Consider the following 25,419-nt stretch of genomic DNA (forward strand, 5'->3'; position numbering starts at 1 on the left):
GTCAAATTGACACAATTAGTGGTTTTTAAAGACCAATGGCATCATGTATCCTAAATGTTTAAATACTGACCACATGAGGGCGCTAACTCCTCTGAAAAGTGGATTCCATTTTACAGTAGCAAGTAGCAACTCATTCTTTGTATACCTGTTGGTTTCCATAACTGACACAACCATTAATGATAAATCTTTTAGTTTATTAAAATAGGCATTTGCAAAAAAATATCACCAACATTCAGATTTTCACCCCCTAACCCGCTTGAAAGCAAGTAGTTTATACTGCCAGCATTCAGAGTAAGAAACTCCCTTAGGTTTTCAGAATTGGACTTTTGCTGATTTCACCATTGATACCGTTGACCCTTTTTGACATGTTTGGTGTATTGAGGCGCCGTATCTTGTCAGTGTGGCTAGATATGCCTCTGGGGCCGAGTATATATTTTACAGGTGTCTTTCTAACCCAGAATGAGAAGTCCCTGTACTTTCCAAAATCATTCACATGCTTAAACGACGTTACCTAAACAAATAAGCAGTCCCCTCCCCACATCTCTTTGTAAAATCAACTCCACACCCGTACATTTGATCCTAAATGTTGCAAACATGCAGCCACAGTATTACAGAGAACAAAGGGAGAGTATGATATCTATTAAAAAAAAAACAAGTCCAGTAGTTGCTCCATTGGCTAAAGCTGTTCAATACTATTCCAAAGTATAAAGTTAATGGCTGCTACCATAGTTCTAAAACAGCAAGGCTCCTAGTCAGTGGTTAACACCTCCAAGGGAAACCGGTTATGGTGCATGAAGGTTTAGCAGTCATGTTTTCTTCGATAGTATTGTAGATGTTTTATTTTTATTAGGATTAAATCCCGTTTCACTCTTAGCCTTTTATAGACTGAGTTGGAGAGTAATTTCCTCTCCACATCTCCTTTAAAGGATTTTGTGCTTACTTTAAATAGTTATCTGTCATGGACTTCATAGCCTCTTTTTTTTATAGGCCATCCCCCCTCCCCTTCTCTCTCAGTCCTGACTACAGTCCACTCGGTTCCCATGCACCCAGTAACAGATCTGGGCAAACTTCAGCGGGGTGAATCTCACAGCCACGTTGTAGTCGTGGTTCTCCCCATCAATCTCCAGCCACTGGTGTCCAGAGAAGATGCCGATGACTTTCCTCTCCCAGCGTTCCAGAGCCGTGTCCCACACGCGGCCGTAGACCCCCGAGCCACTGGCCCCCGGCCGGGCATCACAGTGCTGGTAGATCAGGTCGTTAGACTCGTCCTCCACAGGACAGAAGCGGTAGACCAGCTCCCCAGGCCTGTCACTGTCAAACCCAGAGAAATGGATGCGTTTCCCTGCCAGGTCGTCAGAGGAGGGTGCCACAGACAGACGCATGAAGGGCCGGCGGTGGGGCCAGCGCAGCTCCAAGAGGGCGTAGTCAAAGTCCATGCTGACCTCCTGGGGGCCCTGGATCCAGCCCTTGGGGACACGGGTGCGTTTGACCCGGACCCAGCGCACCAGGGGCTTCTTGGTGGGGGTCTGGCTGGGCTTGGTGCCGTTGATGTACGGAGGAGTCAGGAAGCCTACCCTCAGTTTACGGGCTCCCTTGACGTAGTCCTTCCCATCATGCACGCAGTGGGCGGCGGTCAGGACATGGCGTCGAGACACTAGGACCCCAGTGCAGCCGGTGGAGATCCTCACAGCTGTGGAGAAGGGGTAGTCCAACAGGAAGTGGTCACCGCGTATGTTGAAGCGTCCATCAGCCCCGTAGATCTGTCTTTTCTGACGCTTGTGCCTACTGGTAACTCTACGTCCTCTTGTTGGTGGAGGTTGAATGGCAGGACTGATGGTGCCCTCATAATCATCCTCATCCTTCACATCCACAGTGGTGAGGGTACGAGAACCGTCTGCATAGAGCGTCTCGAAGGCCAGCTGCTCAGTCAGGTGCTCTCGCCTGCTCTCTTGCTCTCCTTTGTGGTAGCAGCTGGCATTGCAGTGAGTGGTGAAGTCCAGTTGAGTCTGGGAACTGAAGCGAGAGCGGGAGAGGGGCAGGGGTGCATGGGGCACCAGTGAGGGGAGGTGGAGGTGGACGGGGTGTTGGTGGACAGGGGCTCGAGATGGCAGAGAGAGGGGGAGGAGGAGTGAGAGGAGCAGGACTAAGATGGAGAGATGAGCCAGGCCAGAGTTTGGATGTGGATACATGGTCATTGAGCAAAACACTGAAATGAAAAACATAAAAAACATTTAATGTACACTCCACAACAATACACAAAAGACACACAAAAAAGGAATATACTTATCCGTGAGGAACAGTAGGGTATAGATGAACTAGGAATGTCATGGACTTTGCAGAAACCTTGTTTGATTAAAGACGCTTAAAAACAGATCATCACTAATGAAACACAATGGTGTGGAGAACACCGGCTTTACTGGCTTGTCTCCCCAGTTTAAGTACATCATTCACAAACACTCTCAACCCATAATCCCCCATAAAACCAGTCCACTCTCAGTCTGACACATGGCTTCCAAATCCCCTCGCTCAGAGCTCATACACGCGGGATCAGCTAATGCAGGCTCATGTCGCAATGCAGGTCTGAATTTTCATTTCTTTGAATAGGTTACAATGCAGCTCTTGTTCCATGTCTATACTGTGGGCTATTCAGAAAATGTCATTTTAAACCACGCTACAAGGGTATGACAAGCATTAAAATGTCAGTTCTGCTGGTGGTCTTAGTGCTCAAAGAGAGGTTTGTTATACAAGCCATCTGGTTATGTACACAAGATAAGAGTACATAAGGAAAGTGGCTGTTGGGGCACACATTGGATATTGGTTGTTTTGTTAGGACACTGCTTATGGTTGCACAGCTTATTTGTCTGCAAATTCACTCGTATCATAACTTTTTGAATCTTGGCTACCGTGTCTTGTATGAGTGGGAGGATAGGTGGACCGAAGGGGAGAGGACGTGCATTCCAGCTTGCTATGCGGAAAGAGAAGGGCGTCTCAAATTATATTTATGATAAGGCTCTGGGGCAAGGTGGTGTCTGCCGTTAAACATGAACTACCTTTCTATGTATGAGTGTCGTAGGCAGGCTCAGAGGGTCCAGGGGGAGCTCGATAGGTAGGAGAACTATGGACCCTCAGGCTCTAGTGGCGTAGAAGAGAGCAGGTGTCTCAAGACCTGTTTATACCTGGTGCTAACATGCATCTTGTGTCCAGATAATGTCCACATTCGTATTATGCCCACATTTTCAGATAGGCGTAAACGATTAAAAGACGCATTGCGAACTGATTTTGATCAGATCTTATAAGTGTAAACGGACAAGATCAGGACACACTCTGACCTATACAGCTATGCAGTCAAAAACAGCAGTCACCACACCCTGGTCTCTGATCCCCTCTCATGTTCATGCCAGGTATTAGTGGAGCTTAAAAGTGGAACAATAGGCATTGGCATACAAAGAGAGGCAGGGGAAAGGTGTAGGCGAAAACAGGCAATTCCCACCACACAACTGTATCATCATAGTGTCGACAGAGAAGATACAGTTACTCAAAGGTGCTCATGTCTTGAATAGATGTAGCCCAGGGACTCCATTTTAGGTGTTACTGACCTACACTGCTATGCAGTCAAAAACAGCAGTCACCACACACCCCTGGTCTCTAATCCCCTACACATCAAGCATCTACATTTAGCCATCTTCTATTGGGTTCCTTTCAATTTGTGAGGACATTTTTACAAACATGTCAGAGAGGACTTAACAAGAGTGTCCACTTCTAATGCTATTAAAGTCTGTACAGGCTGTAACCTTTATAGTTTCCATGGTCTGAGACAGATTAGCTTTAATTGGGGAAAATGGATAGAATATCAAGTAGAATCTCACATCTAACCACACTAACCTATAATCAGCAATCATTTGATGGACGATCCAAAATAATGGATAATATACGTCAAGAAATATCATGGTGAGTCTTTATTCCATTTTCCAATAATCTGCGGAGGGTGAGTTTGGTTTGGGTGACCCTCCATTGTAAGTCCCAAAGTACACAACAGTAAACGGATCCCCACATTAGAAAGATCTTCCGGCTCTAACACATTGTAGAGCCAAACAGCCTAACAGCCTTTTTGAATCCTCTCTAAGGCACTGGACCTCCACTAACTCTGTCAGCACCTTGCATCAGTCATTTCAAATACATTTCAATTCCAGTCAATTTCATTTGGCAATTTGAATGGAACGACCTTCCCCATTTCCACATAGATCCCATTTCTGACAAGCAAAGCTGATGATTATAGCCCTCTCAGCGGGTACTATACTAGTGCTACACAAATCCACGACTACACAGAACTCTATTCCACATTAAGTAACTCATACAAGCAGTAAAATTAGATTAAAAAAACAAGATTAAAATACACCTTACGGAACAGCGGGGACTGTGAAGAGACACAAACACATGCACAGACACATGCATAAACACACGATAACATACGCACTATACACACGTACACATGGATTTTGTTGTAGATATGTGGTAGTAGAGTAGTGGCCTGAGGGCACACACTTAATGTGTTGTGAAATCTTTTGTGAATGTATTGTAATGTTTTTAAAATTGTATAACTTCCTTAATCAATCAATCAAATGTATTTATAAACCCCATTTTACATCAGCCGATGTCACAAAGTTTTGCTGGACCACAGGAAGAGGAGCTCTGCCTTGACAGCAGCTAATGGGGTCCATAATAAATACAAATACAAATAGCCCTCTGAGGGATCCTGAGAGGATAACAAGCACCAATGCACCTATATAAGCTACATAAACATTTGAATAATGGATATATGTACACCTGAAAGCTGTTGTCGGCATTCTTCATCTCATCTTTGACCCTTGAGTGAAGACTCTGGAATTCTGAGATCAACCTGCTTCCCAGGGCCAGAGCTTTGTCCTGAAAACCCCCTCACTGGGTCTTTTGTCATTCACCAACCTCATTCATCATGAGTGAATGTGGTACTGTGCCATGTCCACTCATTGGGTTGTTGTTAGACCCCAAAGACAACACATGATGTTTACCTTGCCCTGTCACTATTGAGTTGCACCAATACAGGGGAATAGTGCTGGGAGGCAGTATACTCAATTCACTGAAAAAGGGGGGGGGTTGACTTTGGCAAAAGTTCATGTTTAGCAATGAAACGTTCACTTACAGTAGTGGAGCAACAATATTAGTTACTTTGCAGCACATTTCCCAGGCTAAACATAGTGATGTTACAATGTAGCCTCCTGGTAACAAACCAGCTATAACTATATTCAAAATAACGATTATCAAATTATTAGGCTACTTAGAATGACAATAAATGTCATACTGTACCTTTTTGTTAAAAAGTTAGTCTGTGTTTAAATCCAATTCACGTTTTCGCCCCCTTCAAAACTATCGGACATATCAATTCTCCAGATTTCTCCCATCGCTTCAGTGTGACAGGTATATCTGTCTTTCTCTTCACAGTCCTGCAGAGAGCGAGTCGCCACTTTGATAACGTGTCCTAATCAATTCGGTCAAAGCAAAGTTTATTGATGAGAGTCAACTATTGGCTTATATTCATTCCTACTCAAAGTGACTGTCCGTCAGTGCGAGTCGCTTCAACCGCTGTCCGGCTCAAACGCGCTTACAAATAACTGTCTGAAAATTTTACTGAAAATACATTTAGAGGCGCTCTCCCTCACGGTCCTAGCGCCCCTGCTGTACACTAAAAAACGTAACATGTCTCAACTGGACAAATGTGCTTTTAGGATGGTGAGAGAAGATGGGTACTGGCAGAGCACATACGAAACATTCTGAAGCCCTCAAGTCAAGATCATTGTGTCCTCCAGCTGCAAACAGTCCAAGTGAAACTGTTAACTTGTTTCTCCTGTCAGGAGTAGACCTTGGCACTGGGGTTGGGGAGTGAATCAAATGTGAATAGACTGAGGCTATATCAAATGCCATCTGTCATTTAGAGCCGAAAAGATGCTGAAAAATACAAATTGCAAAAGGCTCTTAAAATTCTTAGTCCCTAATACAGTTGCAAAAAAAGCAACAGACATGGACTTATTAAGCAGCCTATAATGTACAGTCGTGGCCAAAAGTTTTGAGAATGACACAAATATTAATTTTCACAAAGTCTGCTGCCTCAGTTTGTATGATGGCAATTTGCATATACTCCAGAATGTTATGAAGAGTGATCAGATGAATTGAAATTAATTGCAAAGTCGCTCTTTGCCATGCAAATGAACTGAATCCCCAAAAAAACATTTCCACTGCATTTCAGCCCTGCCACAAAAGGACCAGCTGACATCATGTCAGTGATTCTCTCGTTAACACAGGTGTTACAAGGCTGGAGATCACTCGGTCATGCTGATTGAGTTTGAATAACAGACTGGAAGCTTCAAAAGGAGGGTGGTGCTTGGAATCATTGTTCTTCCTCTGTCAACCATGGTTACCTGCAAGGAAACATGTGCCATCATCATTGCTTTGCACAAAAAGGGCTTCACAGGCAAGGATATTGCTGCCAGTAAGATTGCACCTAAATCAACCATTTATCGGATCATCAAGAACTTCAAGGAGAGCGGTTCAATTGTTGTGAAGACGGCTTCAGGGTGCCCAAGAAAGTCCAGCAAGCGCCAGGACCGTCTCTTAAAGTTGATTCAGCTGCAGGATCGTGGAGAGCTTGCTCAGGAATGGCAGCAGGCAGCAAAGAAGCCACTTCTCTCCAGGAAAAACATCAGGGATAGACTGATATTCTGCAAAAGGTACAGGGATTGGACTGCTGAGGACTGGGGTAAAGTAATTTTCTCTGATGAATCACCTTTCCGATTGTTTGAGGCATCCGGAAAAAAAGCTTGTCCGGAGAAGACAAGGTGAGCGCTACCATCAGTCCTGTGTCATGCCAACAGTAAAGCATCCTGAGACCATTCATGTGTGGGGTTGCTTCTCAGCCAAGGGAGTGGGCTCACTCACAATTTTGCCTAAGAACACAGCCATGAATAAAGAATGGTACCAACACATCCTCCGAGAGCAACTTCTCCCAACCATCCAGGAACAGTTTGGTGACGAACAATGCCTTTTCCAGCATGATGGAGCACCTTGCCATAAGGCAAAAGTGATAACTAAGTGGCTCGGGGAACAAAACATCGATATTTTGGGTCCATTGCCAGGAAACTCCCCAGACCTTAATCCCATTGAGAACTTGTGGTCAATCCTCAAGAGGCAGGTGGACAAACAAAACCCCATAATTTCTGACAAATTCCAAGCATTGATAATGCAAAAATGGGCTGCCATCAGTCAGGATGTGGCCCAGAAGTTAATTGACAGCATGTCAGGGTGGATTGCAGAGGTCTTGAAAAAGAAAGGTCAACACTGCAAATATTGACTCTTTGCATCAACTTCATGGAATTGTTAATAAAAGCCTTTGACACTTATGAAATGCTTGTAATTATACTTCTGTATTCCATAGTAACATCTGACAAAAATATCTGAAGACACTGAATCAGCAAACTTTGTGGAAATTAATATTTGTGTCATTCTCAAAACTTTTGGCCACGACTGTAGGCTATTGTATATCTAATGCAAGCAGTTTCCAGTAGTCCACGTGGATTATCCCAGTCTCAAAAAAACACAGTAATTAAGGTATGGGGTGCAATGGATGCCATCCAACTTCTCCATCTGGACTGTTTTCCATCATATAGGATTTGATGAAACTCACCTGAACGGAGACATATTTATCCTTATTAGTGGTGTGATTATAGCCCACAGGCAGGCTGAGGAATTCCTGAGATGTTGGGGCATGTTGTGGCAGTGATGGTGGTGTTCATACATTCCCTGCCCACATCCCAGTCAGATTTACCTCCTGACCCCGATTTTTGTTTGTTTGGGGGTGACTACCCTTAGGCTCTATGTGGACATTTTGATTTTTCTAATGCATGTCCCAGCTCATTCTCCCAGTGACCCTCCACTGGCGCTGTAACAGAAGTCCCACTCACAGACACAGCGCCTTCTGGAAAGCTGTGGAATCTACCAGCAAGGACAGAACTCAAGCTCTCTCAAAAACAATGTGTCTGCTGTTGTCCCCAAGTGGGTGTGTATGCGTCCTCACTGTGAATGTCACACATACCTAGCAAAGGTTTACACTTTGGCCTCTTATCACCCATCCTTGAACTATTTTGGCATGGCTCGTCACAGCTTGCCTTAAGCCTCCAGGAGCTAGAATGTGAGATGACAGATTCACGAGTTTTTCACATTAACAAGCGACCAGCAGTCTGTGTTGGTGATGAATGGGTTTTCTGATACATCCATCTTCTCTCCGAGGTGCTCCAGGGATATGTTGAGAGAACAGGGAATTGAGGCCAAAGTTATGGTCAATTACAGGAGTTTCCCCGGTAATAGAAGCCACATTAAACTCGGAATGATGATGAAGGGGTCTTATATCTTGTTGGTAGAAACAGTCCTGTAGGTGTAAGTGCGTCAGGCTGCAGCCTCGCCGTTTCCACTGATGGTATCACTCTGGCTTTGGGCAAACATGAACTGTGTCACAGCAGGAGAGAGCGCAAGGGAGAGAGAGAGAGATTTCCTCTGTGTGTGTTTGGCATCAAAACGACTAAGATTCCTCTGTTCCCCTCTGCTCCTTTTTTTTTGTTCCTCAGGTCAGTTTTCCCTCTCCCACACTCATGCCTCTCTGGGATTGTCTCTACAATGATACATGTACACAACATTGAGCATCAACAGACCAATTAGAACCATTAATCATATTTCAATGAGATTTGGGATTTTTTTCAGCATTGTCTATTTTCCAAATTTCCTCCAGTTCCAGCTCTCTTTCAGTTTGTGTAATTAGGAGGACCTAGTGAGATGTTGTAAAAACAGGCTCCTGGTCAGGATTTCTGCAGGACTGACTCCCGCCAGAAGTACCGTGGTTACTGCCCTGACCTGGGATTCACGCCTCACCCAGGAGAGAGAGACTCACGCGAAGGAGGGCGCTTTGTAAAAACATTTTGGTCCTGTAAAATGTTAAAAACATCTCTCTTTAAAGAACCCTGTCTCCACACACAGGTCCTGGGGGTCAGTGGCCTTGGGGCTCCTCTCTCTTCCCCTCTCTCCCTGAACCAGTTACTCTTTTCTAGATGATTCAGTTAAACCAACAAAGCAGCCCCCCCCTTCCCCCACGGGACATGGCTGTCTTTATCGTATGACCACTCTTCAGAGTGAATGTTTAGTCTGTCAACTCTAACCAGGATAGAGGGGAAATGTAAATTCTATTTTAGAAACACAGATTATGAAAGCGTTGCCTATTGTGTTATAAGTCAGCGCTGACAAGCGATTACGTTAATGTTTGCCTAGCTTGACTGTTTTGTGTTTTATGTTCGCTAATATGTTTTATTACTTGTGGCAGTCAGAGTTTGAGGCAAAGCGGATTCAGCCGCGAGGAAACAGTAAAGATTCCAGATGAGTGAGTTCACGCTGAGTATATGTGAGTAGGCATACATCACATTTCCATGCAAATGGTCTGCCGTGGTAGGCACAAGACAAAGCCTGCACGTCTATACTGTACAAACACCCTGCTCATACCTTATAAGCTTTTCCCTATGGGCAAACAGTGGTGAGTTCTATTGGATTTGACAGAGATTACAGTATCATAAGAGCCTTTTATAGTAACAGTGGAGCTCTCATACAAAGAGCATTGTAAATCTATGCATGATGTCTGTCACAGGTAGGTTATTAGCTACCTCTGGCATGGTCAGTGCGCAGCTGGACAAACACACACACACCCACTCTCTATGCCCATGTTGTGCCATCGTGGTAGGCCCAGGGGATCAGACCTTGTGTAATCACTCAGCCCGGCCTCACGACAGTTCTCCAAGCAAACAGGGATTATTAAGAGGATCACAGGGGTTTCTCTGTACTCTTTAATCCAATAATTGGGTTCAGATTCAAGCCAGTGATCTGGGCCTCACAACAGTAGAATGAACCTTTCATGACAATGGCCGCCTGAGCCCGCTGTCACTCACAATTCTCAATGTACTCCTTGGAATTCAGAGACTCCAATGTGTAATTCTTTAAGAGTGGTGAGCTGTGAACACAAACAATGTCCCCTTTCTGCCCTCACTCCAGCACTCCAGTATTTTATAGTTCTCTTTTATCATTCAGTTATATGTATTACTCCCCCGCCCTCCTTTTCTTGTCAAAGTCCTCCCCATCTGTCTATATAGTTGTACTCTCTCTTTATTTCTGTTTCCCTTCCTTTGTAAATTCTACCTCACTACCTCGGTCTTCGTTTCATCCATAATCATGAAGACCACAATGAAATACATGTTCTAAACTTTTATGTGGATTCTCATTCGTTGTGATGTTGGCCAAGGTTTTTTCCATATCATACAATTAACCTCTCATGTGACGCTTTAACGTACAGCCTCGAATAAATCACTTGATCCCTTTCTCCCTTTCTCCCCACTCTCTTTCTGTGCCTTTCTCCTTGTCTCTCCCTCACAGGAGGTTGGTGGTACCTTAATTGGGGAGGACAGGCTCGTGGTAATGGCTGGAGCGGAATTATGCCATTCCATTCGCTCTGTTCCATCCATTATTATGAGACGCCCTCCCCTCATCAGCCTCCACTGGTCCCTGTACCAGCTCCTCCCGCTGGTCCCCGGTCCTCCTGCAGGACCTAGATGGTACGTCTCCAGCCCCACTTCCCCCTCTGCATGAGGTCATCCTCCATTTGGCAGCATAAGCAGAGTGAGCAGGAAGTAATGGGAAAACACAGTTAGCAAAACAGCAATAGAGAATGCAAGCTAGAATCAATTTTAAGGATAGGAGATGAGTCCTTAACCAGCTCAGGCATGGTGAAGGGTGTGGGAGGCGAGAGTTTGTTAGTCTTGGAAACTGTCCTAAAACGGTATCCTATCACTCCACACCAACCTCTTGCCCTAACAAGCCTAATCTCTGTGTTTGGGGTGCAGCCATGGAAAATAGAGGGTGATCTGGTGGTCTAATCCAGTGAGGTCAACCCCAAGTCTATGGGTCAACCCGGTCAGGTCAAACCATAACCAGCAGGACGTCTAAATGGACAGAATCAATCTAGTTTTCCACTGTTTTCATTACAATGCCAGATGGAAGTTTGTTATCAATTTGCCTCACAGGGTCACTAGATGAGATCCTGAATTTGTATTAGGAGGAAAGTACAAAGATCTTTTGTTTATGGGACTCCCATTCAGCATTTCAAAAGATGAGGGGAGGGCTATGATGCTTAATTACTTTGAGTGCGGTTATTCTGATGCAACTTCTATTCCATTATGTTCAAATCTGCAGCATTGACGCCTATTAAACTAAACGAAGCTAAGCCAAACTATGACAACATCTTTCATGGCTTGGCAATAAAATGTACCTCGTTCCACAGTGCTAGCAACTGTGTACATAACACAGCACTTTCCCCCATACAGATATGTATTTTCCCTGTCACAGTAGCGTCATGATAAAAAAAAAACTAACTACAACAGTCTCGCATTGCTCAGTGACATAAGTTTTTCTTCCTAAAAACAGGCTTTAGGCATCAGCTGCAGTTGCAGACTGTAAAACTGGTCTTAGAATCTTTCTGTATAGCAACTCTCCCTCCCTAGAAAGCCATGCCATCCGATTTTGAATAGTACAAGTCCTCCTTTGTTTCAATGATCTGAATTCATAATGACAGACATCATTCTGGGGTAGGTCTTCAAGGAATCCTGCCAAAGCATTCAGCAAACAGAGATTCAAGCACAGTTGGCATGTCTAGAATCTCACCATGGAGGACAATAAGCATATACCAGCTTGTTCATGGTGGAGTGCTATTACAATGTGAGTTTAGCGAGTGCTGAGTGATACCAAGGATAATCCAGAAGTGCCTTTTAGACGTGATCTGCTACTGTAGCTCAAGAGCTTTTTGAGCCATGCAGATGTAGTTTCAGATATGCTGGTCATCTGCAGGCACTTGAAACCTCTGTATCATGATTAGGTAGACAGTTTTATTTCCTGTGCTAACCTTTCTATCCTATCTCCTCTTCCCTCTGCCCAATGTGTCATGCTGCATATTGCAAAATAATCAAACAAGTTCTCATTAAATCACAACATGTAGAGGAGACCGGGGTTGGTTGTCACACTTTTTACTAATTAGTGTATTTCTCAGCACCAGTACAGTATATTGTACATGGACATTTTCAATATCAGGAGAAATATTGGGTTGAAATGGGGATAGTTTTTACCCTCATATCTTATTCCAACATGGAGTTATAAGCCATTAAATACAGCTATTAAACACATCCCGGGGTTGGTTGTCACACAATTTGTTTTTCAGCAACAATTTAAACAATTTACAATGTTTTAGAAAAAGTAAAGCCTTTATTTATTGAACAATATTGCTATCTAACATAATAATAAAGCATTTCTATCTAACATAAATACAAAAATAAATAATACATTTAACGTAGTTGAATATTTGATTTGACATTGTAGTTCTTCCGCCACTCAAATCAAATCCAATTGTATTGGTCACGTACACATATTTAGCAGATGTTATTGCGGGTGTAGCGAAATGCTTGTGTTTCTAGCTCCAACAGCGCAGTAGTATCTAACATTGCAGTAGTATCTAAAAAGGATTCACAACAATACACACAAATTTAAAAGTAAAATCTTTAATTAAGAAATATATAAAGATTGGATTGAGCAATGTCGGAGTGGCTTTGACTAAAATACAGCAGCAGAGAATACAGTATATACATATGAGATGAGTAAGGCAGTATGTAAACATTATTTAAACATGATTAAAGTGACTAGTGTTCCATTATTAAAGTGGCCAGTGATTGCAAGTCTATGTAAATAGGGCAGCAGCCTCTAAGGTGCAGGGATGCGTAACCGGGTGGAAGCCGGCTAATGATGGCTATTTAACCAATCAAATCGTCATATCAATGCTCAATAAAAACCAACAACAGTAACCATCTGATATTTGGATGAACATTTTATATATTGATAGGGTGAAAAAAACACTTTTTCTTTTGTTGAAAAGAAGGAATGCTTTCCCAAACAGGAACAGGTGTGTGTGTGAGTGTGTGTGAATGTTGTTGACTCTCAGTCCGAGTGGCGTGATTCGCCGTTTTGACAGGCAGGTCAGAACCAATCATAGATGTTTATGTTTTACAAGTTTGGACAACACAGTACAGTACAGTAGAGGACAGCAGAGTACATTAGAGTACAGAACGGTAGAGTAGAGTACAGAATGGTCCAGTAGAGTACAGTAGAGTACAGAACGGTACAGTAGAGTACAGTAGAGTACAGAACAGTACAGTAGAGTACAGTAGAGTACAGAACAGCACAGTGGAGTACAGCATAGTAGAGCACAGCAGAGTACATTAGAGTACAGAACGGTAGAGTAGAGTACAGAATGGTCCAGTAGAGTACAGTAGAGTACAGAACGGTACAGTAGAGTACAGTAGAATACAGAACGGTACACTAGAGTACAGAACGGTCCAGTAGAGTACAGTAGAGTACAGAACGGTACAGTAGAGTACAGTAGAGTACAGAACAGTACAGTAGAGTACAGAACAGCACAATGGAGTACAGCATAGTAGAGCACAGCAGAGTACATTAGAGTACAGAACGGTAAAGTAGAGTTCAGTACAGTAGAGTGCAGTAGAGTACAGAACGGTAAAGTAGAGTTCAGTACAGTAGAATACAGTAGAGTACAGTAGGATACAACACAGTAGGGTAGAGTAAGCCTACATAGGCTGCTTTTCAACTATAACACCAATGTTACATTAGTGTGTACAGTACACCCTTATGTTATACTAGGGTTTCCATAGCTAGGGCAGACAGTGAGGACTTGTGAAGAGCAGAATCAATAACCTTTGCATAATCAAAACAATTGCTTTGTGTGAAGGTGTTAAGGTTTACAGTCAGTCATCGTTATGTAAATTGTTTTGGAAAAACACTGGGGTAAATCCTATATTGAAATGCACCAAAAATGTACTGTATTATATCCTACTGTACTCTACTGAATTAAACTCAACTGTACTATACTGTACTGTACTCTACTCTACTGAATTAAACTAAACTGTCCTGTTCTCTACTTTGCTCTACTGTACTATACTGAATTCAATGGTACTGTGCTGCACTGCACTGCACTGCACTCTAATATACTGTATTCTACTCTACTCTACTGAATTAAACGCAACTGTACTGTACTCTGCTTTGCTCTACTAAATTAAACTGTACTGGACTGTACTGTGCTATCCAAACTTCTTTTCGATGTCATTTAGCTTACTGGGTATATTGTTACAATGGGGATGGTTAACAGATTGTGACAAGCAACCCCAACATCAATTTGACAGCCCCCCCTCCTCCCAATGCTAATTAAGATGCTAGTTACCACATGGTTTGACCTAGGAACTCACAAGTAGGCTTTAAATAAAGCTTTCCCTTTCCTCTTTCTAATTAAAATAATCATTTATGGATACAGCCATCATACAACTATTTAGAAATATATAAAGTGAAAAGAATATAATGTGAAAATGTGTTTTTAGAATTTTTTGCAAACAGAAATATCTAATTCACATAAGTATTTACGCACCTGAATCAATACATGTTAGAATCCCCTTTGGCAGTGATTACAGTTGTTAGTCTTTCTGGGTAAGACTCTAAGAGCTTTGCACACCTGGATTGTACAACATTTGCACATTATTATTTAAAAAATTATTCAAGCTAGGTCAAGTTGGTTGTTGATCATTGCTAGACAAGTAAATTTCTTTGCCACATTTTTTTTTACAGTTTTACTTTAGTGCCTTATTGCAAATAAAAAGGCATGATTTGGAGAATTTCTTTATTTGTTCTTTTCACTTTGTAATTTAGGTTAGTATTGTGGAGTAACTACAACGTTGCTGATCAATCCTCAATTTCCTCCTATTATTTCCATTACACTCTATAACTGTTTTAAAGTCCCCATTGGCATCATGCTGAAATCCCTGAGCGGTGTCCTTCCTCTACGGCAACTGAGTTAGGTAGGACGCATGAATCTTTGTAATGACCGGGTGTATTGATACACCATCCAAAGTGTAATAAATAACTTCACCATGCTCAAAGGGATATTCAATGTCTGCTTTTTTATTTTTACCCATCAACAAATAGGTGCCCTTCTTGGCGAGGCACTGGAAAACCTCCCTGGTCTTTGTGGTCATTTTATATGTGGGGTACAGAGATGAAGTAGTCATTCAAAAACACAGAGTGAGTCCATGCAACTTAATATGTGACTTGTTTACTCCTGAACTTATTTAGGCTTGCCATAACAAAGTGGTTGAATACTTATTGACTCAGCGTTTAATTTTGAATTCATTTGTAAACATTTCTAAAAACATAATTCCACTTTCACATTATGAGGTATTGTGTGGAAGCCAGAGAACATTATTAAATCCATTTTAATTTCAAGATGTGACACAACAAAATGTGGAAAAAGTCAAGAGGTGTGAATACTTTCCGAAAGGCACTGTATCTTGCAGAGAGTGTTATTGAGAAGCTTAGCTCCCTTGTCTTCATCCTCAAACCTGCACATGTCCCTATGAGTAAGAAGTTCAGGCAGACATGCCTCAATGGATGTGGTGTGGTTTTTCCCTTCAAGGCTCGGAGAGCACAGCGTACCAGCACACCTGTCTTTCAGCACATACACACTACAGAGCTATGAGCCTGGCAGAGGGTAGCACCTGAGTTCTCAATGGAATGTCCTGGAATGTTATCAGCCCCCCCTCCGCTCTCCCCTCTCCGGAGGCACTCCCACTGGAACAATGGAGGTTGCCAGGTAACCGAACAGTCTCGATGACAGGCAGATCATCTAGTGACCACACACTGGAACTCATGTGGGGTGAGAGGGGAAATATGTGTGTGTACTTCAACTCACCTTTCACTCCCAATTAGTTCCACAATACAGTGAGGGAAGACTTTAGGAAGAAATACAAGTCATGCAGAAACCCCCTCTATTTCAATTCAAATCAAGGGGCTTTATTGGCATGGAAAACATATGTTGCCAAAGCAAGTGAAATGGATAAACAAAAGTGAAATAAACAATAAAAGGTGACACTCACACAAATACTACACTCACAATATTACACTCTCTCTCTGTGTGTGTGTGTTCAATGGAGACACTCCAAACACAAATCTGGCAAACAGAGATAAGACGATTGCTGCCAGACCATTGGGTCCTATCTGCAGCTGTAGATCTAATCAGCTCTGCTCCGCAGCCCCCAACCAGAGATAATCAACTGACATTAATCACATGAGGGAAAACAACCAGCAGTCAGCTTAACATCTCTGAAGCTCCGTAACAAGACATTTCCTCTGCAAGACTCTAAACCACTAGGCTGGGGAATAAAAATAAATATAACAGGCCCAGTTTCAGTCAATCACTCTGCACAAGCCCTCGACACACCCTATCCTACTTACCCTGTTACATTTCTCTTCTGACGTCAGTAAGACAGATTAAACTTTCCAACAATGGATAAACAAACTATCAGTGGATGAACGGTTGTGTTTATCTATTAGTGAGATCTCAAATGCAAGTTGAATTATTTCTTTTCAACGTCACTGCCAGAGATCTGGATTTGAGGGATTTCATGGTTCTCCTAGTCTCTGACAGAACTATGCAAGTGAATGAGGAGCTGAGTGAAGAGGATGGAGGGATGGCACAGGGAAGTATTCATGTTTATCAAAAAAGGGATGGAGTGAGGGAAAACAGAAAGAATGGGAATGTGGCTTCTTTTCCTGCAGCATTCTTTCCCTCATCAGGAATTCACTGAGGTTTTGGCAGGCAGACTTTTTTATTAAGTTTCTTTCCTCTTGACTTGGGAAGGACTAGGCAGCCTGTTCTGGTCCCCGGGCCCTAAAACAGTGGATGTGTAGACGGATGGGGCTTTAAAGCAATCAGAGAACTCAAAGAAAGGCGAGCCTCTCCGAAGCTCACGCTTAATCCTTTAAACACCACGTATCGGATGGAAACAAAGCACTCCCTCACTCCCAGTGTCAGAAACAGGCCTCCCATCTAAGCCACTTACCGTGTGGCAGAGAAAGCCATGGAACTCATTTCAGAGGAGCATAATACTCTCACTGCTGCTCCGCCATGGGCTTGACCTGTGTTTTTGTTCCCTGGAGATAGATGAGGCAACAGCAGGCCTAATGGGATTCCAGCAGGCCTCATCTCTGATCCATTACCTTATTGAAGCTATTGTTGTGACCAGATTTTAATCCATCGCTGATTGAGGTCTATAAATCCAACCGATGGGAGGTGGCTCGGATATTTATGGTTCCAAATATCTTAATCAGCCACACAACATCCCTGTGACAAAACACTGCAACAACAATTGTTTAATTGCAAACTAACTTGGTGGTATCAATAGCCAACTGACAGACCTCCCAAGAGGATCAGCGCCAGCAAGAATGAGCTGATCACGAAAGCGTTGCTAATGCCTGTCTGTTTATAATAAGACCAAAAACACCACATACAGTGCTTATGAAAACGTAGAAAAACACCAGCCTCATCTCCGACAGCAGGAATCTATTTGGGAGAAGCTTAGAAAATCAAAAGGCTGTTGGGGTTAGTGATAGCGATTCTGTACCAGCAACAAAAGAAACACATCATATACATGTCTCAATCTGTGTAACTATGAAACAATTGCTGTGTGTGTGTGTGTGTGTGTGTGTGTGTGTGTGTGTGTGTGTGTGTGTGTGTGTGTATGTGTGTGTGTGTGTGTGTGTGTGTGTGTGTGTGTGTGTGTGTGTGTGTGTGTGGGGGGGGGGGGGGGGGGGGGGGGGGGGGGGGGGTTGTGCTTTCGGGTTTCTATACACAAAAGTGATGGATTTAAAGACAGCTTATTCTCCAAATTCAGCTGTCCCATTTCCCTCACATCCGGAGGCTGCCGCCTTTCAAATAGTCCCAACAGAGGGAGAAGAAGAAAGTAGAGAGGGAGCGGATGAGAGAGAGAAAAGAAAATGGGAGAGGAGTTAGATAGTGTTCTGGATGTGACCACCACACAGCTACATACAGAGCCTGAAGCTATTCAAGTATTCACACACTTGACAGACGGCGAGCAGAAGATCCGAGAGGTAACACTCGTCTGTGATTATTACTATGAGAGGGACTGGCGAACAGAGCTGCAGGCTCAAGGCCAGGCCAAGGACCAAGACAGGCGGGCTGGGCTGCAGCTGTGTGTCTCTGTGTTGAAGTTCAACCTCCATTCAGCCCTCCATTCGCTTGGCTCTTCCACATCAAATATGCTCTTATTCAACAGAGATCTGGGCTCACTGACACTTGGATGGGAATTCACTTGGATTATCCACACTAACAAATGTGCCAATTTAAGCATACACTCTCTCTCTCTTTATTGCTCGCTCTCGCTCTCTCTCTCTCTCTCTCTCTCTCTCTCTCTCTCTCTCTCACTCACTCACGCAATGTTAATAGCGAGGCATTTGTGAGTTTTAATAGCATTTGTGAAACAGAGTGGGTCTGTCCGGCACCTTAGGGACAGATGGAGAGGATAAATCATGTGTATAAGAAGGCGTTGAATCACATTGGCCTGCAGGGTCCCAGGCAGCATGACAGAGGTCTGCAGACTGCAGCCACAGACCTCCTCCAGGACTCAGTCTGCTTAACCTGCAGCCAGAGGCCAAATCCGAACCAGCTGCCATATAATATGCAACAGTTCCTATAAGTGACCCACAACAATCAATTCAGTTTCAGGCTGACCTGAATCACTTCTTCAACTTTCCTTGAGAACCCAGCTTCCATGCAAATGTGCATTATTTCTATTTTCCTATGCTATTTTCCTATGCACATGTAGGTATGAGGTGTGAGTGAGTTACTGGACTTAAAAGAAACTGAAATATCATATTTACATACATATTCAGACCCTTTACTCAGTACTTTGTTGAAGTACCTTTGGCAATCATTACAGCCTCGAGTCTTCTTGGGTATGACGCTACAAGCTTGGCACACTTGTATTTGGGGAGTTTCTCCCATTCTTCTCTGCAGATTCTCTCAAGTACTGTCAGGTTGGACGGGGAGCGTTGCTGCACAGCTATTTTCCGGTCTCTCCAGAGATGTTCGATCAAGTTCTAGTCCAGGCTCTGGCTGGGTCAATCAAGGACATTCAGAGACTTGTCCCGAAGCCACTCCTGCGTTGTCTTGGCTGTGTGCTTAGGGTCATTGTCCTGTTGGAAGGTGAACTTTCACCCTAGTCTGAGGCCCTGAGCACACTGGAGCAGGTTTTCATCAATGATCTCTCTGTACTTTGCTCCGTTAATCTTTCCCTCGATCCTGATTAGTCTCCCAGTCCCTGCTGCTGAAAAACATCCCCACAGCATGATGCTGCCACCACCATTCGTCACCGTAGGGATGGTGGCAGGTTTCCTCCAGACGTGACGACATTCAGGCCAAAGAGCTCAATCTTGGTTTCATCAGACCAGAGAATCTTGTTTCTCATGGTCAGAGTCCTTTAGATGCCTCTTGGCAACTCCAAGCGGGCTGTCATGTGCATTTTACTGAGGAGTGGCTTCCGTCTGGCCACTCTACCATAAAGGCCTGATTGGTGGAGTGCTGCAGAGATGGTTGTCCTTCTAGAGGGTTATCCCATCTCCACAGAGGAGCTCTGGAGCTCTGTCAGTGACCATCGGGTTCTTGGTCACTTCCCTGACCAAGGCCCTTCTCCCCCGATTGCTCAGTTTGGCCGGGCGGCCAGCTCTATGGGGAGCCTTGGTGGTTCCAAACATATTACATTTAAGAATGATGGAGGCCACTGTGTTCTTGGGGACCTTCAATGCTGCAGAAATGTTCTGATATCCTTCCTCAGATCTGTGCCTCGACACAATCCTGTCTCGGAGCTCTACGGACAATTGCTTCGACCTCATGGCTTGGTTTTTGAACTGACATGCACTGCCAACTGTGGGACCTTATATAGACAGGTGTCTGCCTTTCCAAATCATGTTCAATCAATTGAATTTATCACAGGTGAACTCCAATCAAGTTGTAGAAACATCTCAAGGATGATCAATGGAAACAGAATTCCTCTGAGTTAAATTTTCAGTCTCATAGCAAAATGTCTGAATACGGATTATTATTATTTTTTATATATACATTCGCAACAATTTCTAAAAACCTGTTTTCGCTTTGTCATTATGGGATATTGTGTGTAGATTGATGAGGATTTTTTTTATTTAATCCATTTTAGAATAAGGCTGTAACGTAACAAAATGTTGAAAAAGTCAAGAGCTCTGAATACTTTCCGAATGCACTGTATATATAAAAGTATGTGGACACTTCTTCAAATTAGTGGATTCAGCTATTTCAGCCACAACCGTTGCTGACAGGTGTATAAAATCGAGCACGCAGCCATGCAATCTCCATAGACAAACATTAACAGTAGAATGACCTTACTGAAGAGCTCAGTGACTTTCAAAGTGGCACCGTCATAGGATGCCACCTTTCCAACAAGTCAGTTCGTCAAATGTCTGCCCTGCTAGAGCTGCCCCTGCCCCTGTCAGCTGTAAGTGCTGTTATTGTGAAGTGGAAACGTCTAGGAGCAACAAAGGCTCAGCCGCGAAGTGATAGGCCACACAAGCTCACTGAACGGGACCGTCGAGTGCTGAAGCGCAAAGCACGTCAGTCCTCGGTTGCAACACTCGCTACTAAGTTCCAAACTGCCTCTGGAATCAACGTCAGCACAATAACTGTTTGTCAGGAGCTTCATGAAATGGGTTTCCATGGCTGAGCAGCCGCATATAAACCTAAGATCACCATACGTATTACCAAGCGTTGGCTGGAGTGGTGTAAAGCTCGCCGCCATTGGACTCTTGAGCAGTGGAAACGCGTTCTCTGGAGTGATGAATCACGCTTCACCATCTGGCAGTACGACAGACTAATCTGGATTTGGTGGATGCCAGGCATATACTACCTGTCCCAATGCATAGTGTCTTTTATAGCTAGGGCTAGGCCCCTTAGTTTCAGTGAAGGGTAATCTTAACGCTACAGTATACAATGACATTCTAGACGATTCTGTGCTTCCAACTTTGTGGCAACAGTTTGGGGAAGGCTACAATGCCCCTGTGCACAAAGCGAGGTCCATACAAAAATGGTTTGTCGAGATCCGTGTGGAAGAACTTGACTGGCCTGTAAAAATCCTTGACCTCAACTCCACCGAACACCTTTGCGATGAATTGAAACGCCAACTGCGAGCCAGGCCTAATCCCAACATCAGTGCCTGACCTCACTAATGCTCTTGTGGCTGAATGGAAGCAAGTCTCCGCAGCAATATTGCAACATCTGGTGGAAAGCCTTCCCAGAAGAGAGGAGGCTGTTAAAGCAGCAAAGGGGGGACCGACTCCATATTAATGGCAATGCTTTTGGAATGAGATGTTCAACGAGCAGGTGTCCACAGTCTTTTTTCATGTAGTGTATGTGCCCGAGTCTTGGCAGCAAGTACAGTAATTGTCTGCTTTAAAGAGCGTTGGTTCACCAGCTCCACCATGTCTCAGACAACGTTTAACTCAGAGTTTTACTCCCCAGGGATTCACAGATGCCCTCTCACACACAACAAACACTCGGAGAGCACACAAAACGGTCATGGATCCGAGTCCTCCCTCTCTCTCTCAGGCTCCATAAACTGAGACCTGGGAAGAAAATAAAACACGATATAAAACTGCTGACAATAAATAATAGACTCTACAGCTCTGCAAAACAATAGAGTCAATGTGACCTTTATTTGTTGCTGCTCTCAGCACCACCGGATCCTGATTCCCTGCACCCGCTGCCACTGCTAGCTTCCCAGTCTCCGAGGCCCAGCTGGACAGAACCCTCAGACAGACTGACAGACACCAGAGGTATAAACACTCACTGCTAGTTCACATGGAGGTGAATAACTACGGCTTCACAGAATATAATATAGTTCAAATTGAAGTACTCGAACAAAAATGCTTCATCAAATCCATCTGTTGATGTCGTAAATAAAACAAAGTAGAAGGATGTAAACGAAGAGACTGGTTGGAGAGAGAGCATCAAGCGGAAAAACAAATAGCTCTGGAGTAAACAGTACATGGGACAAGCAACAAGCAAGAGGGAGTGTTATGTTGTGGTGCTGGAAGGAGGGATGGCTGAATTCTTTGTTGTTGCTGTTTCCATTCATGAGTTGCCCAGACTTCATGTGACAGACATATGGACCTCGTGCTGAGCCATGGAGACCCAAGTCCCTGAATCATCCTTCTTCAACCCAGACCCAGGCACAGGGAATCAGCATAGCACACAGATGAAGAATAGAGACCAAACACTCAGGGATTCTGTCGTCTCCCTTTACTCTGCAATGAGATGCAGCATGCTCTCAGCACTGTTCTGTCTCTATCACTTTCCCTCCCCTGATCCTCACCTCTCCAACTCTCTCTTTTTCTCACTCTGTTCTCTTTTGGGACTCTTTCCATCCTCTACCCTTTCACTTTCTTTATTTTTTCTCCAAGTGGTGTTTTTCCCCCTTTTCTTTGGCTGTAACACAAGGAAACTGCAGAGGACATCCAACAATGCAACACAGGACTTTAGTGAATGCGGGTGGATTTAAGTAACGTCTAACCTTGTCCTTTAACCCTCTGGCTCCCTACACTCCCTCATTTGATACCCTCTGATGGAGGTGCTGAGGTGTCAGATTCAGCTAGGCCAAGGTTAGGCCGGCCCACGTCTTCACTCTGTGTTAACCCTATGCAATCAATACAGTCAGAGTCACTGCAAAGTCAGATCACACACAACCTGCTGGCAGTGCTGGTCTCATGGAACCGGACTGATCCGGTCCAGACCAATCCATTGTGGATCCATAAGGGTTCATCAGTGGACTCAAGTCGATCCCCATACATTGTATGTTGGATGGGAATCCCATATAAAACAAACAGGTGGAGTTTGGCTCACCTGTATTCTCATCGTAGTTTGGAGTTCGGTGATACAACATAATCAATAGTATCATAATGCCTACAGCAGACCATGCAGCCCAGCTGTATCCATGCAGAGCTGTGGTGGGCGAGGGGCCAGCTATTTAAATCCCCATCACCATTGGGAATCCTACCAAGAGAGCCCATTAGTGGGGATAAGAGCAGTAATTTAGTGTAGAATGGCAGGGTTGGGCAATGGGCAGACCTCCGGATCATACCACCAGCTGACAGTGAACTTCTTATGATCTCTCACCACCTACTGTAATGCACTGCAATTTGCTGCTAGATGCCTTAATGAACCACACCCACATTAAAAAATACTATAGTATGGTATAAATACTATAGTATTCACTGTAGTGTTTTTGCAGACTTTATTTGGCACAAACATTACAGTGAATACTGTACTATTTACTGTAGTATTTACTATAGTATTCTACAGTATACAACAACATGCTATAGTAGGTACTACACGTGATCAAGGGATACAACAGTCTATAGTATAGTATACTACATTTCACTATAGAATTCTATAGTAAGTACTCTTGTATTATATAGTAAACTGTAGTATTTTTTCATGTGGGTATACAGCAACAAGAAGCCCAATAAAGGCAATCAATGAAATACAGCACCAATGTTTGCAGATACTGTGGAAACACTTAGAAATGTATAAAGACAAGCATTTCATTACGCACTTTCTCACACACACAGCACAGGCTCACATTTTCAATTGGAAACGCTCTGAAATACTCACGCAAACTGGGATTAGTTGGTTGGAATGATGTCACAGAGCACTTTGGCCAGGCGGATTGATTCCAGTTTCATACAGTCCAGTTGAATCTCACGGCACCACTGTGTAGGTCAGTGAATGACGAGATGTGTTAAAGGAATGGGCACACGTCCAGATTAGGTCACACCTCTCCTCCCCTTCTGGTCCAGTGATCCAAAACACAAATAGACACAGACACTAAACTTCAAACAAACAACTCCTTACTAATACTTATCTTTCTGGTGCCTCGGGAGTTGACTGTCTGAGCCACTGAGGAGATGCAGAAACCAGAGCCACCCATTCATAAATCATCATCATCATCATCATCATCCCCATCATCATCACCATCATGGAAGAAAAACAGAGAGATGAGAAAATGCAAACATGAACCAAATGGAAGTCATTAAAGATACATATTCATGACCGCAGACCAGAGATGTAACGCAAGTCATCTGATCAAAGCCTGAGAGAAATATGATTAATCATTTGTCAGAAGTAAACAATGTTCTTTCTGTGGTAATATTTATGTAAACCAATGACAACAGCTGTCAGAATAATATTTATGTAAACAGCTGTCAGGATATCTATACTGAATCTATATCCTTGTCACTATATTTAAAGATCATGTCTGTTTGGTGGCACAGAGCAGACAAATCAGATAGATTTACAATATGTGGTTTATTAAAACTGATAAACTGTTTTGATAAACCAAAATAACTCAATGTGCATGACTAAAGTGTAATCAAACACAAAGATAACAACATTGAATCACTTTACATGACCTGTTTGATGGCTTAGAAGTAGCTGATTCTGAACCATTCTGAAAGGCATGTAGTTACCAAGTTTTGGCACAGTTTATCTTTGTATAATTTCTTTGGTATGTTTTTCTTCCTAGCTTATTTTTTCTCATTTTATTTCAAGGGAAGCCACACTAAGAGTTTGGATAGAAACCAGTCCCATAAAGTGACCACTCGCCCTGCTCTAACAATGAGCACATACAGAGCCAAGCCAAATAATCCAAACAAATCTATGGCAAAATGTTACTGTAGAAAAACATCAACTGGCCCTATATTCACACATCATCTTTGAGCTATTTGTATTGTGATCTGCAGCCCCTAGAGGACTCTGCCTTGGCAGAGATTACTATTCCATCGAATATGATTACTAATACCACTGCTAAAAGTCAACATGAGGGCTAATTTATTATCCTCAGCAGATCAACTCATCCAAAGAGGCTTGAATTGGTTCCTCTCCTTCACTTCATTTATACTTTCCTATGCAGTGTGTATTTTGTGTGTGTGTGTGTGGGGGGGGGGGGGGGGGGGGGTTACTCTCAATGGGATGGATGTTAGACTATTCTTATTAAGCTGGTTGGGGTACCAGACTAAGAAGACAATCCCTAAAGGCAGAGTAAAGGAATTTCATTTAAGAGCATGTTTACCAGTGCAGTACATAAGCATGATGTGATGATGTGATCTGAGATGATCTAAATGTATGTTGTTGGGTTTGAGGCAGCAGGACAGGATAAGAGGTAGAAAAACAAGAGGCCAATGAGGGGATAGACTGAGCATGAGCAACCATAAGATTGTGACAGAAGAGACCGCAAGGAGGCAGCCTTACATAATGGTTTATATTTAAGCAATAAGGCCCGAGTGAAGGGTGGTGGTACATGGCCAATATATCACGGC

At 43.4% G+C, this 25,419-nt stretch overlaps 1 protein-coding gene across 3 annotated transcripts; it reads right to left on the reverse strand.

The window, feature by feature from the left end:
- Positions 1-173: 173 nt before the first annotated feature.
- LOC129858059 (serine protease 23) lies at positions 174-23,740 on the reverse strand. 3 transcript variants are annotated; one of them, XM_055926971.1, is made up of 2 exons: positions 23,717-23,740; positions 174-2,206 (listed from the first exon to the last, which is right to left on the reverse strand). In XM_055926971.1, the coding sequence occupies exon 2, from the start codon at positions 2,193-2,195 to the stop codon at positions 1,011-1,013; it is 1,185 nt and encodes a 394-aa protein (XP_055782946.1). In that variant the 5' UTR covers positions 2,196-2,206; positions 23,717-23,740; the 3' UTR covers positions 174-1,010. The 3 variants fall into 3 exon arrangements, with proteins under 3 accessions (XP_055782946.1, XP_055782944.1, XP_055782945.1); XM_055926969.1 differs by lacking the exon at positions 23,717-23,740 and adding an exon at positions 5,344-5,827; XM_055926970.1 differs by lacking the exon at positions 23,717-23,740 and adding an exon at positions 4,825-5,314.
- Between the last annotated feature and the right edge of the window lie 1,679 nt (positions 23,741-25,419).

Source organism: Salvelinus fontinalis, chromosome 6, assembly GCF_029448725.1.
Source record: "Salvelinus fontinalis isolate EN_2023a chromosome 6, ASM2944872v1, whole genome shotgun sequence".
NCBI lineage: Eukaryota > Metazoa > Chordata > Actinopteri > Salmoniformes > Salmonidae > Salvelinus > Salvelinus fontinalis.

Coding starts and splice junctions, on each gene's coding strand:
- LOC129858059 (XM_055926971.1), bottom strand. CDS start 2,195: ATGACCATGTATCCACATCCAAACTCTGGCCTGGCTCATCTCTCCATC.